This window comes from Phalangium opilio, unplaced genomic scaffold, assembly GCF_054372755.1.
Source record: "Phalangium opilio isolate 3A_F unplaced genomic scaffold, DU_Popi_V2 ptg000540l_1, whole genome shotgun sequence".
Classification (NCBI taxonomy): Eukaryota; Metazoa; Arthropoda; class Arachnida; order Opiliones; family Phalangiidae; genus Phalangium; species Phalangium opilio.
Window position 1 is genome coordinate 457,772 of NW_028324244.1, and position 15,864 is coordinate 473,635.

Consider the following 15,864-nt stretch of genomic DNA (forward strand, 5'->3'; position numbering starts at 1 on the left):
TTTCAAAAAAAAAAAATTCGTTTTCCGCGGAGTCGGTCAAGTGAAAATTTGATTTTATTTTTTGTGGCGGTTGGGTTCAAGTATTTACCGGCGCCGTCGACTATGGTGGGCCTCTAGTAGTAGTCAGTGCTACGCGACTATACTCAAATTCTTCCTTAAAATAAACAGTGATTTGAATGGTAATAACTGTCCATAATTGTCCATAAGGGCCAAGAGTCAAGGATTTTGTTGTTTTACGTACACAAAAGTGTCGAAACAAATCATTAAATTTATTATATAGTCAGGAATAAATATATCTAACAGGAATCATTAAGTACTACCCATTTTTACTTATCCGAAATTTACCTAACGAATAATCTATCCCGCGCACCTGACCTCACGTTGCTACTAACCAATTAAACGACAGTTCGAAAGACGCCATTAGTATTATATGGAGTGACGGATATTAAGTTCTCAAGCCCGGTATACCCATAACACTCTCATAGAAAATAACATGTGATTTATGGGGAGCACAATAATTCCTAGTAGCTATATGAATTCCTGCTAGAAGGCTATGTTATAATTTGTTTGGTCAGGGATAGATTTATTTTTAGAAGTAGGAATGGAGAACAGAGTAATATCTGGGCGCGCGTAAAAGCCCCGGACCCCCTCCCACGTGACGGAGGGGTATGAAAGAAGAGGCGGGTCAGAGCGACAGAGGTAAAAAGGAATTACGTCACTATTTTTCGCCGTCCCCATCAGCAACGTCATCAAAACATAGTTTAAGTCAGCCAATAAGATAATTTAAACTTTTCGTTACGCGTTGGAGCGAGAGTACGCTCTATACTGGGTGGTCTATGAGTCGGGCTGAAGTAAATACTAACCGTTCCGTTCTCCATTCCTACTTCTAAAATTAAATCTATCCCTGGTTTTGGTACTAACTCTTTACAAGTACAGAGTGTGTAAGAGCACCATATACAGTACTTAACAGAAAAAAAAAGAATGAATGACAGTTGAATCTTAATAACCCAAAGTTTAGGATAAACACACGTAGAGTTTTCTCTTGGAATAATTAGCATCTAATTTACAACTCGAGATAGTATTAACTTATCTAGGTTTGAAAATATCTGGGGAGAGACTCCCAACTGCTTTTAAATTAGGCCTAGCACAGTAGAGCATGTTTTTAAACTTTCTGGTAGCCGAAAAAGCAGCGAGAGCGACATTAAATTCACGGGGCACGTACGTAGGTCGAACCTGTTGCTCAATACTCGAAATAACTACCTTTTTTTCAAACTTGGGACATCAAAACGATAGAATCATCAACTAAGAATTACACCTACGGAATATCTCGTATAAAGTTCACGTCAGACTAATAAAAAATAAAATACATTTGTGTCTCCGAGCTAAATCAACTCTCCTGGGGTGAAAAAGAATGTTATACCTTCGTTAGGAGGTGGTGGTGGTGGTAGTGGTGGTAACAACGTTTAGACCACCATAAAGCATAGCTCTCTAATAATCCAGTCCCATAAATTAACCTCCTTTTAACGTCATTCTTTAGTCACCACCCCTTTTACATTTTTAAAGAAAATTAATATTTTTTTCTTTTTTTCATGTACGGGTTTTAGAAATATGAATTTTATACCCCAAAATGTATTCAATTAAAAGTTATACGTTTGAAGACCTAAAGGTCAAGGGTTGAAATTGTGAATAGACCTAAAAACTACCTGTAGACCTACACACAAATTTCTTAAAACAAATGTATAACCTTTCTTAATTTTTTATGAATTTTATACCCAAGTTTTATTCAATTAAAAGTTATACGTTTGAAGACCTAAAGGTCAAGGGTTGAAATTGTGAATAGACCTGTAGACCTACACCGAAATTTCTTAAAACAAAATTTTTCTATGAATTTTATACCCAAGTTTCATTCAATTAAAAGTTATATGTTTGAAGATTTAAAGGTCAAGGGTTAAAATTGTGAATAGACTTAAGAGCTACCTGTAGACCTACACACAAATTTCTTAAGTTAAAACAAATGTATAACCTCAGTATCTTATTTTTTTTGCAGGTTCCTAAGTTTGCTACCGATGAACAAAAAATAAAACTAAAAGAAAAATGCGTCCCGAAGAAAAAACTAAACAGGACCAAAGTCAAATTTTAAGCGCAACTTTAAATGGCAACTTTAAAAAAGGTTAGAATGTTTTCTTAAATTCTATAGACGTAACTACGTCATATATCCCGTGACGTAGTAAAATTCTACGCGACTAGTTTTTGTGGTAGCAGTTTTTACAGGTAAAATAACTTACGTGGGATGTCATCAACTCCAATACACGCAACAGGTAGAAGGCGCAAGGCGTGGTCCTTTCGCGACACCTACGGCTGTTTGAATTAAAAAAAAAATTATACAACAAGTAAAAAAAAAAGAAAAAAAATTCTTATTCGCCATTATTTTGTTAGGTCAATCACAGGCGTTTAGTAGAACTTTTACAAAAATAACTTTTTCGCAGCTTCATTGGGTGATTTGGGATATATTTAAGAAAACCAAAGATAAACCATAAGTTTATAAGATATGTTCCTTCCATAAGTATGACACTTCCTATACTTCGTAATGCTACTGAGAGACATACAGCTCGAGCTAGTTCTAGCAGAACGACAAGCGAGAATTGAAGTACTACACTCGGTTAGTTTTGCAGGACTTCCATCTTCCTCTTTAGTCTGCACTACACTTGGACAGAGCCTCACCACGCGTGAATCTATGGCCTACTTCACTTCATGACAAGCTCCAGTTTGTAACCAGCGACAAACTTATGGAACATATCTTATGAACTTATGATAAACGTAATATTGCGTATAATTTCTAAGGGTTTTCTTTTAGTCGTCGGAGAATCATTCATTATTCATATATTTCGGTCCATTATGTGGCATTTTTATATTAAAAAAAAAATATAGATGCATATAGACAAAGAAAAAATGGCGATCAAGCGTTTCAAACCACGTAATGTGACGTTGCAGAATATTGAATAATAATATTGGCCGGGTGGTATCTAGCTAGATCATGGTTGGTTGCTAAGCCTATTTTTATCCGCGATCAAGTTTGTGGGTGGCATTTCAGTTAAAGAATGTGTTTTTTTAAGCCTGGGGTCATTAAGGGTTAAAATTTAAGGCAATATAGTGTTTCTATTACAACTACCATAAGTTTATAACATACGTTCCAGAAAAATTACTACACTCGGTTTAGCACTCCATCTTCCTACTTAGCCTGTGCTAAGCCTTTGACAGCGCCAAAAAGCAGGCCTCGCTTTACGAGAATCTATGACCTACGTCACTTGATGACAAGCTTACCAGTGACAAACTTATGGAACATATCTTATGTTAATACTGATGACCTAGGGTTAGAGGTTACCCGAAGAACCTAAAGTTGACTATCTTAAATTCAACCTCTTAACTCTTGACTGACGAACCTACAGGCGACCTTAAACTGGAACCGATATACAGCTTACATTATCTTCCCACCCCCTCCCAAGTTTTGTTTGTATTTAAAATTCAGCCAACGTACACCAACCATGGATGGCAATTAAGGTATCATTACGACCCAAAACCCAACATCCACGCTATAACCTATTAACCAACCACAATTGAGTAACAATTAGTTGACAATTCTCACCTCAAACATTCCATACGTGATGCAATTATACGCGTTTTGTAGATATTTTATCAGGCAGTTAACCCTCGTAGTAATTATCTCGACTTGTTGTTTGAAAAGAATTCGCTCCACCACGCTGATTAGGTCACACAATCTTTGGTTAAAAGCGCGCATACATTTACTGATAAGCCGCTGCTAGACTTTGTATAAAAGCATTGTTCCAGAAACCACACTCATTTCGAGTAAAATTAGGCTTACTGAAAGGTACCCTCCAACACGTTGCGACTGGAAATGGGGCCCAAATAATTCAAAGCGCTCGTCCGCTGAAGTGCCACGGTCACGTGGTTTGAGATCGAAGTTCATAGTTCTATTCGGACGCGCTTTTTTTAAAATCGCGGCGGGGTTTTTAATGTTCGACTGAAGTCATTTTCAATGGAGTAATTTTGGCGGAGTGAGAATGAATGTTTCAATAATAATGTATTAATTGCAGTTAGATCTCCTTAAATATTGTTCCATGTCCTGTGATTTACAAAAAAATAGATTGTTTTATAAACTTTACTTCCTAATTATTCTGTAGGAGAAGCCGAATCTTTTCCGGCAAGTTACAAGTCAGCGACTTTGCCCGGTTACAAGCCTTCAGTGTCCCGGGCTTCGCCGACCAAGCGTGGCACGCGTTGTGACTGTTGCCCTTACGGCTATCACATTGACCTTGACTTTGTTCGTTATTGCGAAGCCTTATACGATGGAGCCTACCTAGAAAAATTGAAACAACTCAAGAGAGACCGCCGGAAACAAAGAAAGTCGATGGAAGCTCACTTGGGCATTACAAATCCGCACGCAAAGGGAATGAAAAAATCACAACAAGTAGTCGAGAAACCTCCCTTCATCGAAAAGAAAACATTGGTAATACCGGCCGCTGTTCTTGTATTATTTATACTTGAAATGTCGATTCAAATTTCAGCTTGAAACTTTGGAACAACTTAAACCAGTGAAAATAAAAGACCCTGAACCAGCACCTCAATCGCAGTCCCAGCCACCTCCTGATCTGATTCATACCAATGACGCCCTACGAGACGCTGTCCTCGACTTCGAAGAGACGTTCAGTCAAACTGTCTTCCCAACGGAGGGATCTTCCTTGAATACCTCCATTCCCTCACCTCCTCCGGAGAATCTGATGACCACCAGTCTTCCACCACCTCCCAAGTCCAATCTCAACTTGGCTCCCGTAGATCTGATCACGTGCACTCAGAAATATTCTTCATTTACATTACCACCTATAGTACATTCCTCAACTTCCCAATTGGAAACATCAACGTCTTATCAAAATACAGCTATCTTCGCGTCTAGCACGACGACTATCTTACCCCAAATTTCACCGTTCGGTACTTTTAGGGCCAGAAGTGGTTCGGCCAGCTCAATTTCTTCACAGTCTTCTATGTCCAGTTCTGGAATGGCCTTTTCGGCCGATGTACGTTTCTTGTAAGATGATGATTGTGTTGAGATATTAACGAGCAATTCTTTCACGAACAGTTCTCCGCGAGTTACGCGGCTTCAACTCAGATGGCGGACACAATGGCGACACTAAATAGCGCCGGTTTGATAGGATCCAATTCTTCACCAGGTTTCGTCAGCATTAGCAAGAACGTTTTGACTCACATCAGGGAACAAATGGCGACTAGTCTACAAAGAATGAGGGAGCTGGAAGAACAAGTCAAGAGTCTTCCGGTTCTTCAAGTAAGATGTGGACTAATCTTATTAAGGATTAGGTCTAACAGACTTAATTCATTCCTAGGTCAAATTATCAGTTTTAAAAGAAGAGAAAAGACTGTTGATGATGCAGCTCAAGTCGAAAGCGGGAAAATACGACCAAGTATCTTTGGCAGGTGGCGATGTAGGCTTTAGTGACAAGCAGAGTACCGACGAAGAAGATGACTCCAGATTGGATAGGTTAGGAAAACGAGGTATCGTCACCCCTAGATTGTGTCGCAGGTATTTGAAAGACGTCAATGGAAAGGATTCCAGTAGCGACGACATCATTCCTCCACCCAAATTAGCGGCTTGTCTCAGCGCCGCCTTCGCTCGCAAAAGCGAATTTGAACAATTAACCAATGGCTTAGAGACATTCAGAAGGAAACTCGAACAAAAAAGTGTGGGGACCTCGTACGATAAATTTACTACCACTAGGGACATTGGTGTCGGACACGTAGCGGAAAAGGTTAAGTCTGTCGGAGTAGGGGAAGCTTCTTCCGCGTCGCCGACTGTTATATGTTCCAAGTGCAAGCGGAAATCAAATCGCGCCAGTTCTTTCTCGTGTTCCAGTTCGGAGAGTGAGGGAGATAGCGTTCATCAACAACACTCAAAAACATCGCGATTAAGTTTGACGAAGATGGTTAAAACACCATCACCACCTCCAGCATGCACTCGCTGCAAAGAACGCGACTCTAAAAAATACGCCAATAAGTTCGTCAACACAGAACCTCAATCGCCAAGATTACCAGGATCTACGGAAACTAGGGCTAAATTAGAATCAATCCTGCAAACGCGTCTTGTTAATCAAAATCAAAAATCAGGTTTCACTAAAGAGGTAACGTCACCTCGTTCGCCTTCGCCTTGTCTTAAATGTATGGAACGCGAGAGGGAAGTGAAAAGAAAACCGCGTTCAGTTACAGTCTTCACCAATACCACTCTGGTTCACGCGAAAGACCAAAGCGTCGTTACGGATTTAACAATGAAAGACGTTCTTAACCGCCGGGAAAGCATCAATAAAGCCCGCTCTGTTAACAAAGCCACCGATCCGAAACCACCCTCGGTTGATTCTATTTCCGTACAAGTCGGCTGCTCGAAACGCCGGGATGTTGGTCTGGACGTCAAAATCGCCAACAGTTGTAGTCACGCCTCGGTCCAAGTCACTGAGAAGGCCCCGATTAAGCCTAGAACGTCTTCAACAGGAGTGGGGAACCTCGACGTGAATGCCACCATCTGCGAAAAATGCATCGGAGTGACGCGACGAACCGTGGCTAGCGGTAACCATACCATCAACGAAAATATCTGCAACAGCTGCCAGAAACCAAAATCTAGCGTCGGGGTAGGCCAGTATGACGTCAATGTCACCACGTGCGTCAGTTGCAACCCGAAAAATAGAGTCACGAAAGCCGTGGGGGAATGCAGCATCACGGACATCATATGCGACAAATGTTCTCGCCGAAAATCAGACCTAGATACTTGCGAAAGATGCAAGAAGTTTCCAATAAGTCCGGTGTCAAAAAATGCCCCGACTCAATCTGTTGGGGTCAATACATCGGTGGGGCAATCTTCTCCAGACTTGACAGTCTCACGTTCGAGCAGTACCGGAAGCGTGGGTCTTCGTATTTGCGATAAATGTAACGCTACTATTCAGAGCGTCGCCAAAGACTTCGTGGACAATAACCAAGTCGCTTCGTCTCCGGTTATCCCCTCGCGCATTCCCCGGCTCAAACTACCGGTTCTAGACGCCAATCCGCCAGCTATCGGCTCCAGCTCAACTACCTTGACCTCTTCGAAGGTGGTGAAGAGCTCTACGGTCACCACTAGCGTGGTTCCTGGCAAGAAAGAAACGCAGACGAAACTAACCACGTTCGCTACTTTTGAAAATCTGCACTCTAAACTAGAACCTGGCGTTGAAATGAACAAACCACATATTGATAAGAAATCAGAATCTATGCAGCTACCCCAAAGACCAGTGTATGTGTTACGTCTCGCGTCCCATGCGTCTTAAAGAAAGCCTAACGATTCGGAATTATCTTTCAGAATAAAAAGTGTGGGCTCGTGTACGTCAGATTCCGAAAGTAGCTGCGCGAGTAGCAGTGACGAAGGCAGTTACGAACCACCTATAATTAACCGAACGGCAACCGGAGCTATTGCCTACGATCCATTGCAACACATCCCCAGGAAAAAGTACGTCACACTACTCGTCCTTATCCCCCAACCCTTGTATTAATTATTCAACCCACCAATTAATTTCTTAGAATCGAACTGAGCAAAGAAATGAAAGCCGCTTGTAAGGTCCTGAACGATTATTTGATAAAACCCGAGCGAGGTGACGGAAAGAAATTGGTAAGGATAACCGTTAACACCCAAAACACCGGAGGATAGTAATTAACCCCGATTATTCACGACAGAACTCGAGCCTATCGATCATCCAAAAAGAATGGTTTAAAGTTGCTGCCCATAAGAACGCCAACCCATTAATAGTCGAAGACTATCTTGACGCCTTTGAGGAATTTTCCCGTCACCTCATGAACCGAGTCGTCAATTCTGGCGACGCCAATGTACGATACGAATCAAATCCTTGTAGTTATAAAGCTAACTAGTCTTTCTTACAAACAGGGTAATACAGCTATGCATTACGCTGTATCTAATGGTAATTTTGACGTAGTTAGCGTACTACTCGATTCCAAGGTTTGCGATATCAACAAACAAAACAAAGTAAATACCTTTATATCTTAACCACACTGGTTTGCGCCGGTTAAAAGATGTTATTATAAATGATCACTCACCATTCAGGCTGGTTACACGAGCGTGATGTTGGTCTCGTTGGCGGAAATAAAAAGCCAGACGCATAAAGAAGTCGTTCAGAAATTATTCCAGCTTGGCGACGTCAATATTAAAGCTACGCAGGTACGTAAACAATTATCAATGTTTACACGTAGTAGTAGTAAATTATGTTTTAATAATAATATCTCCCATTACGCTTAACGTGATAGGAATGGGAGGGTAATAAACCTTGTGTGTTTTCATTATTGATTCTCTGTTTTTCTAAAAACAAACACCACCCCAATTACCTTTAGAACGGACAAACGGCGTTGATGTTAGCTGTGAGTCATGGACGATTGGACATGGTTCAATTTCTATTAGCCGCTGGTGCCGATGTCAACTTACAGGATAATGATGGTTCAACCGCTTTAATGTGTGCCGCCGAACATGGTCAAGTTGACATCGTTAAAGAACTATTGGCGTATCCAGATTGCGACCCAATTCTTCAAGACAATGATGGTAGTAACGCCTTAGCCATTGCTATGGAAGCTGGACATAAGAATGTTGGATTGTTAATCTATGCCAGTATGAACTTTTCTCGAGGAAGTAGTCCAGTAAGGGATTTATATTCTATTATTTACCTAGTATGGACTTACAAACTTTAATGAAATTTTTTCAGTTTTCATCTCTTCGTGGTCGACGTCGCAGTACCACGCCCAGGTCAACGCCACCACCTTCAAGAACTCCTCCGCCACAACCTTCCAAAACTCCTCCGCCACCAAGGTTGGTATTTTAACGAAACCTCAGGGCATTTGGGAAGGGGGAAAACTCATTTATCTAATGATTATTTTCTTGCTAATAGCCCAGGTAGATCCAGAAGATCTTCAAGTTCTTTAATGTATGAGTGGCCTTTGATTTAGCTACGATAACTTTACATTACTAAAATATTTTTACTGGTTTTTTTTCCTTCTTTCTTTCTTATAGATAGGAAACCTTATCTATAATAATAATTGGACGTTTTTTGGTTTTAAAATGTTATATTAAATAGGCCTAACAATGAATTAATTTTGTACTATGTAGTAGGTGTGTTCTAAAAAAAAATTATATTTTGTCGGTGCTAATATTTTTGTACGAAAAAAAAAATCAAACCAAAATAATTTGGTTAATTTAGTTTTAACGTCTTATTTTTAGGTATTAAAAAGCTATACGTTTGCTATTATTTGACTGTGTATTGCTAAATCACAAATGTTAAAGTTAATAAATTCAATTATCTTTAAAACTAAATTGGGTTTTTGAAAATAATTATTCCATAACAACATGTATTTAAGCGCAGAGGGAAATATATCGTAGCTAAGCCTAACACGAGCGCTAAGGGCTTTTAAATAAAAGCTAAGCCTAACTCAATGTAAGGGTTTGAAATAGGCCTAACCCTAACTCTTAAACAAAACGTAAATCTTAAGATCATGGACAAATCTTAGATATTACGGTCCCTTATTAATTTAGTATCAAGCAACAGTTTTAAACACTGCATTGATTAAAGCAGTGTAACCCATTTTGCAGATACAATGAATATTACTTAGGAATAACAGGATCACAAGCATTAAGGGTTTTTAAATAAAAGCTAAGCCTAACGCAAGTGTAAAGGTTTGAAATAGGCCTAACCCTAACTCTTAAACAAAACGTAAATCTTAAGATCATGGACAAATCTTAGATATTACGGTCCCTTATTAATTTAGTATCAAGCAACAGTTTAAAACACTGCATTGATTAAAGCAGTGTAAACCATTTTGCAGATACAATAAATATTACTTAGGACTAACAGACAGAATCACGTGTTTACGAAAATATTGAACACCCCCGCCAAATTTTATGTCAACTTCTTTTATTTTTGTATGAAAACAATTTTTTTTAATTTTTATTTTTCTTATTAATTTGTTTTTACTTGTTGCGGAATGGGTAAAAACCACTTGTTTTTTTAAAGAGTAATGTAAAACGTCTTCAGTTTCTTTATGTATTTTACAAGATTCTTATTTTAATTTTATATTTTAATTATTCCCAAGCTCCAATCAACAATCCCTAGAATGTTGAACTTGATTCCTGTTTTTATTTTATTTTTATTTTTATTGGTTGGTGTAATTTCTTTTCTTATTTATTTAGAAACTAAAATTAAAAGCAAGTTTATGGTAACATGGAAGAGCTTATGAATAATTTAAAAGTTCAAAGTTGATGAAAATAAAATGAAAATGATGAAAAAAATGGGCAAAAATTGCAAATTAGTTAAGATTCGTTTCGTTTTTTGTATAACGAGATTTCTTTCCATATAATTTATTAAAACCCCCCACAAATTCTTGTTTGACTTGTTTACCCTGTATATGCGAATATTTTTTCATAATTAAATAATTACCATCGTATTTTTAAACACATTTAAATTAAATCATCAGCCTAAACTGGCCAACTAGGCTTACCTAAGCCTAAAGTTGCCAACTACGTTCAGCTAAGCCTAATATGGCCAACTAGGCTTACCTAAGCCTAAAGTTGCCAACTACGTTTAGCTAAGCCTAATATGGCCAACTAGGCTTACCTAAGCCTAAAGTTGCCAACTAGGCTTACCTAAGCCTAAAGTTGCCAACTACGTTTATCCAAAACTATACTGGCCTACTAGACTTAGCTAAGCCTAATCTGGCCAACTAGATTTAAGAAAACGCGTTTAAAAAATGCGTAAAACCAACTGTAAATGCTCAAATCAAATCTCTTCCAACTTTTTAAATCGAAAACTCAAAGCTAAATTTAAAAGCAAATCTTGAAAATGAGCTAATTCTGAATAAGTACAGTTTGATATTTAATTTTTTTTTTGTTGATTCCTAATTCCTACCATACATGATAATTTATACACAACTACTATTCACATTGCTTGTCATTATTCAATTAATTAATTTTTTAATTTATTCTTTTCGTTTCTTGGTGGTTTAAAACTGTTTAATCCGTTTTATTTTTACTTAGAAAATGTTCTGCTTATAATACTTTAAAACAATAAGAATAAAATATATTTATACGTAAGGGTACTTTTTTTTGACTTATTGCGAAGTTTAATTATTCATATATTTAAAACATCGCCTTAATTAGTTTTTTTTGTTGGAACTTCATTATTCTAACGATATGCTATATTTTAATTGTTTTTCTTCTTAATTAATTAGTTTCTTACTTACTTTCTTTAAAATGGCAACGGAGAAATTCAATAATAATAATAATATTTTCATTTATAAAATAAAAGTTTTGGTAATTCTAAAAGAAATTCAACTTAAAATTAATCTTAATTAATTCTACTATTTCATTTTCAATAATATAAAGTTCTGCTTATTATATTGTTTGTTTATAATATATATAGGCACAGATTTGTTGTTGTTGTTGTTGTTGACGTAGTTTACTTACTTAATTATTTACTTACCGTATTTAAAAAAATAGGCCTAAAAAGTCTTTAATTAATTAATTAAGTTTAAAATAATGACTAAACCTAAAGATTTGCGATGAAAAAATAATTAAAACTAGAATTATATCCTAGCACCCTTTCATAGGCACTAGAGTTTAGAGTTCTATTGCAATTTGGGGGAAAATTAATGGCAATTAAATTAAATTAATTAATTTAATTTAATTGACATAAAATTAAAATATTTTTCTCGTGTATGACGTAATGCATTTCTGCTATACTTGTAAATATATAAAACATGACTTTAAAAAAAAAACGTGTTTATAAGCAAAATAACGACTCAAAAATGACGTAGAAATGTTTACTTAATTAATTAATTACCCCCCCCCCCACTGCTTTTAATTATTTTTTGTCATTTAATCTATTTTAGTTTATACTTTAGTCATCATAGGACAATATTTATTAAAAAGGAAGGTTTCTTGCGTAGAGCGGAATAAAGAAAAGATTTGTTTGCTTTTCTTTTTGAAAAATGGTTTGAAAAATAATAACGATAGTGTTAATTAATTAATTAATTAATTAATTAATTACTTATCGTTTAGTCGTTTTCTGGCACTGTTATAAAGGATTAATAATAATTGTTAATTTTTTTTGGCGTTCACTAAAATTGAAACCGTCTTTTCACACGTTCGATTCTTCACCGTTTTAAATATTATACGAAGCACTGATCAACTGGACGGTGGTCGAAAATATTTTTTTTGTTTTTGTTTTCCTTTCTCAATTTTTAAACATTGGCCAGCACCCATGGTTGCGATTTTAACTCGCGCACTGCGTCACGCCCCTTTTGTTTTCTTTTAAGAAGCACCATATCGCGCTGATGCAGAGACACAATCACGCACGCGCACGCGCACTTGTATCTTTTAATTACCAACGAGGAGAAGTCGTTAATTAATAATTCTTTTTAAATAGTATATCGATTTACTTAAATATTAAAGGAGGGGGATTTAAAATAATTAGTTATGGTTATGGTTAATTGTTGAGCCTCACAGTTGTGTGTCTCCCATATCGCATAATTTACGTTCCGTTATATAGTCTAATAATCCCCGGTAGAGAAAGTGATATTGAGCCTGAAATTTTAATTAAAAATAATAGGCCATTCTTAAATCTTTTCTAATTAATATTCGATTTGTTCCATATCCCACTTGAGTAGAAAGATATCATATGAATTGTACTTACCAGGGTTTGCAGCATCGCGTGACGTTGAGACCTCGTATACCTCGCCGCTTGGAAAAGGTCAACCCTTTCTTCCGCCTTTAATTGTTGTATAAGTACACTAAGAGTAACAAAGACACTACTTCGATCCCCTCCGCCGCTGCAATGCACCGTAATGGGACCACTGTTCGGTCCTCGCGTTTGATTCTCTTGCACACTCTCGATCAGTTCCAGGATACTGGAAGTCGTTTCCGGAACTAAGTTTGTCCACCCGCAGAATTGAAAGTGAGTCAAAGTGTGTTCGTCATTATTCTGCGATAAAATTTGAGTGTTAATTAAGTTACTGCCCCGAATAGATTGGAGACAATACAATGTACAACGAACCTTTGTATTGGTGACGAGAAACTTCCTCTTGATGGTTTGAGAAATTTCATCTTCACTCCCAGCCACCATCTTAACCTTGACGTAGTCAAACTCCATTTCTTCGCCGAGATCGGGCCAATACTTTGGGCATTTGCACTGTCCTTCGCCGATATCGGACAGCATGACTAGGGTTGTAATACTTTGTTCCTTGACCATCCGCCAGAATTCATTCAAAGTATTTGGCATGGGGTCCTGAGTGATGACGACCGACAAGGAGCGGTCGTAACCTTGAATGAAGGAGGCGTTGATGTACGAGGAATGATCCCGGGAAGGCGATGGAGGAAGAATAACCCTGTTTAAGTCGTCTGTAAAACAGGAGGACATCGCTTAATTGGTAACCTAGAAATCTTAGGTTAAACGACTCTAAAGTACTTACAAGGAATTATAGTATCATAACGATTCTTTCCCTTGTTGATATCCATGGTACCAACGCAGTACGTTTTAGGGTCTTCTATGACGTAACAGAGTTTCTGCAATCGTAATTTTAATTACAACCCAGTCCCGACCGGAAGTGTATTATAGAACCCTGGGGGAAAAAACTTACTTCATATTCGAGTTCAAGGCCCGTCCTATTGGTGTCCCCGACCTTTTGTTTGAGCTGTTCGAAATGATCCCGGAGATGTCTAATTTCGACTTCAGTGTCCCCGAATTGAGCGTGTTCCATTAAAGCTCGATAAACGAAGATATACTGTTTCTGCGATTGGACTAAATAGTTCCGTTGGCGCCGCAAATTACAAACGCACGAATAAATGTCCACTACATTTTCTTCCTCTAATTGTTGCAAGAGGATATCTATCGCCACTAATGTACCCGTTCGACCTACTCCCGCACTTTCAAAACGATAGCGAAAGAATAATTTAATTAGAACATGATCAAAGACTTAGAGAGCGCGGCGACTTTACGTAGAATTTAATAGAATAAGAGACCAACCTGCAATGTGTTAATAAAGGACCTCTATCTGGTGAATAATGTTCATTAACTCTTTTGATAAACTTTAATATCCAAGAGGGTTGATCGGGAGCGAGAAAATCTTTCCACATTACAAAATGAAAGTGTAATAATTCCCTCTCCTCAGTAAGGCCATCCTAAGGTTAAGGGGCAACCATTTAATATATATAGGCCTAACTTTATAATAACTATAAACGCGAGTCTTACTTTGGTTTGTTGGACTTGAAGTCTACGGACTATGTAGTCCGAATACATTTTAGTGCTTAAAACACTAACTGTAAATAGTTTTTCAATGTCCTTGGGACCCTCGTCCGACCAATAAGGGGCACACTTGACCTTCCCGTGTTCTTCGATGCCCGTAAGCATAACGACGACCGTGACCTTATGTTCCCATATCATCCTCCAAAAGTCCGTCACCGTTCTGTCCAAGGGTCCTTGAGCGCAGATAAACGTTTTCCTACCCTTATAACCCAATACAAAATTTGCATTGATGTAATCTGAACCCGGGACTTCGTCGATGGGAGCTAATCGAACTCTAGTTTGGTCGTCTGTAAGGCGATAATAGTTAGATAATCGTAAGGGTTAGCGATGGCGCCATTGAAGGCTTACAAGCTTTGATATCCGGGTATCTATTTTTGCAAAGATTCTCGGGGCTATCCGAAGCGAGAGTTGATCGATCTTTGAAAGCTGTTGGCAGAGCCTAAAACAAACGCAATTTAGATATCCCCGGTAGTCTAATCGTTTAAATTAGTCGATTAAACTTACTTCAAATTCACACTGGAAGAGCAAATCACTATCCAAATGTCTCTCAACGAAAGCATTGGGTAAATCTTCAGCCGCAATGGGACCCAATCGTGGAGACTTGGATATGTTATTGCCTACGAAGTGGATGAAACGTTAATAAAACTTACAAATTAAATTATTGAGAAAACAATTTTATAAATCGATACCAACACTTCTATAAACTAAGGATGAGATAACTATTCACCTTTACCTCTTGGGACATGCCCATTGCGGTGGATTGTCCTTCGAATAATGGCGGTTAAGCCCATATGGCCACCGTCCTCCTCAAAAGGGTGTCCGTTTTTCCTTCGACTAGCGAGACACAGGACCAAGATCAAGACTAAGCTGACCATGACCACTCCGCAAATGATTCCAAGTATTAATGTAGTTGATCCATCTGTCGCGACGGGTGTCGGAAGTGACCCGGTTAGAGCTGGCGCGAAGTAAGAACTGGGTTTGGATAGTATGGTCCCATTAGGTCCAATTACGTGGACTTCGACGAAACCGGTGTAGTTGGTATTGGGAGACAATTTTCCGTCATAAATGGACTCGGGTTCCGTGATGTTACTTTCCATGATCAAATTTGACCTTTTAAACCTTTGCAAAACCGTCAAGGGCTGGTGAACGTGACAAAGATTGAAGTTTTCGTCTCCGATTAGAACCTCTTCCAAAAAATTGTCGCTGAAGTGGGTAATTGATAATGGTCAAGTCACGCGCATGGAAAGGGGCGGGGCATTTTGAAATTTACTTGTCAAAAGATTCGGCAATATACGCTCCGTGAGACCCGTCTTCGTGCACCTCTTGATAGGTGGAGAGGTTCAAAGACATGGGGTTTAAGGGCAAATTTTGTAGATCCATACCACGTTGAAGCTTAATTATGACGACATGGTAACACCTGTTTAGGATTTAAACACGCGATATTTAAATTGATAGTGTCGGTTTT

General features: G+C 38.2%; 3 protein-coding genes across 11 annotated transcripts in view; 1 reads left to right on the forward strand and 2 right to left on the reverse strand.

The window, feature by feature from the left end:
* Positions 1–3,790, reverse strand: part of Pka-C1 (Protein kinase, cAMP-dependent, catalytic subunit 1) — a 128,258-nt gene extending 124,468 nt beyond the window's left edge. Inside the window, exons 1-2 of the mRNA XM_089862467.1 lie at positions 3,644–3,790; positions 2,286–2,358 (exon numbers count right to left, since the gene is read on the reverse strand). The gene's annotated coding sequence lies outside the window, so the exon portion shown is untranslated. The remainder of the gene's footprint in view (positions 1–2,285; positions 2,359–3,643) is intronic.
* Kank (KN motif and ankyrin repeat domain-containing protein 2 kank) overlaps positions 1–9,418 on the forward strand; it is a 32,335-nt gene extending 22,917 nt beyond the window's left edge. The window contains exons 2-15 of one of the 4 annotated variants that reach the window (XM_089862441.1): positions 2,048–2,170; positions 4,200–4,525; positions 4,584–5,090; positions 5,153–5,356; positions 5,415–7,342; positions 7,409–7,555; positions 7,627–7,714; positions 7,780–7,929; positions 7,988–8,086; positions 8,165–8,278; positions 8,449–8,748; positions 8,814–8,917; positions 8,997–9,032; positions 9,119–9,418. In XM_089862441.1, coding sequence (XP_089718567.1) covers positions 2,095–2,170; positions 4,200–4,525; positions 4,584–5,090; positions 5,153–5,356; positions 5,415–7,342; positions 7,409–7,555; positions 7,627–7,714; positions 7,780–7,929; positions 7,988–8,086; positions 8,165–8,278; positions 8,449–8,748; positions 8,814–8,917; positions 8,997–9,032; positions 9,119–9,122 — 4,083 coding nt within the window. In that variant the 5' untranslated portion in view covers positions 2,048–2,094 and the 3' untranslated portion in view covers positions 9,123–9,418. Of the gene's footprint in view, positions 1–2,047; positions 2,171–3,938; positions 4,100–4,199; positions 4,526–4,583; positions 5,091–5,152; positions 5,357–5,414; positions 7,343–7,408; positions 7,556–7,626; positions 7,715–7,779; positions 7,930–7,987; positions 8,087–8,164; positions 8,279–8,448; positions 8,749–8,813; positions 8,918–8,996 lie in introns of those variants that run through there. The other 3 variants (XM_089862440.1, XM_089862443.1, XM_089862442.1) reach the window with 3 other exon arrangements.
* Positions 9,419–9,999: 581 nt separating this feature from the next.
* The window catches only part of LOC149588522 (tyrosine-protein phosphatase 69D-like), a 318,777-nt gene continuing 312,912 nt past the window's right edge, over positions 10,000–15,864 (reverse strand). For 4 of the 6 annotated variants that reach the window (XM_089862435.1, XM_089862439.1, XM_089862438.1 and 1 more), the window contains 11 exons: positions 15,670–15,816; positions 15,127–15,602; positions 14,904–15,016; positions 14,748–14,838; positions 14,346–14,686; positions 14,121–14,275; positions 13,735–14,020; positions 13,567–13,660; positions 13,152–13,495; positions 12,792–13,079; positions 10,000–12,682 (listed from right to left, as the gene is read on the reverse strand). In XM_089862435.1, coding sequence (XP_089718561.1) covers positions 12,599–12,682; positions 12,792–13,079; positions 13,152–13,495; positions 13,567–13,660; positions 13,735–14,020; positions 14,121–14,275; positions 14,346–14,686; positions 14,748–14,838; positions 14,904–15,016; positions 15,127–15,602; positions 15,670–15,816 — 2,419 coding nt within the window. In that variant the 3' untranslated portion in view covers positions 10,000–12,598. The remainder of the gene's footprint in view (positions 12,683–12,791; positions 13,080–13,151; positions 13,496–13,566; positions 13,661–13,734; positions 14,021–14,120; positions 14,276–14,345; positions 14,687–14,747; positions 14,839–14,903; positions 15,017–15,126; positions 15,603–15,669; positions 15,817–15,864) is intronic. The other 2 variants (XR_016379951.1, XM_089862436.1) reach the window with 2 other exon arrangements.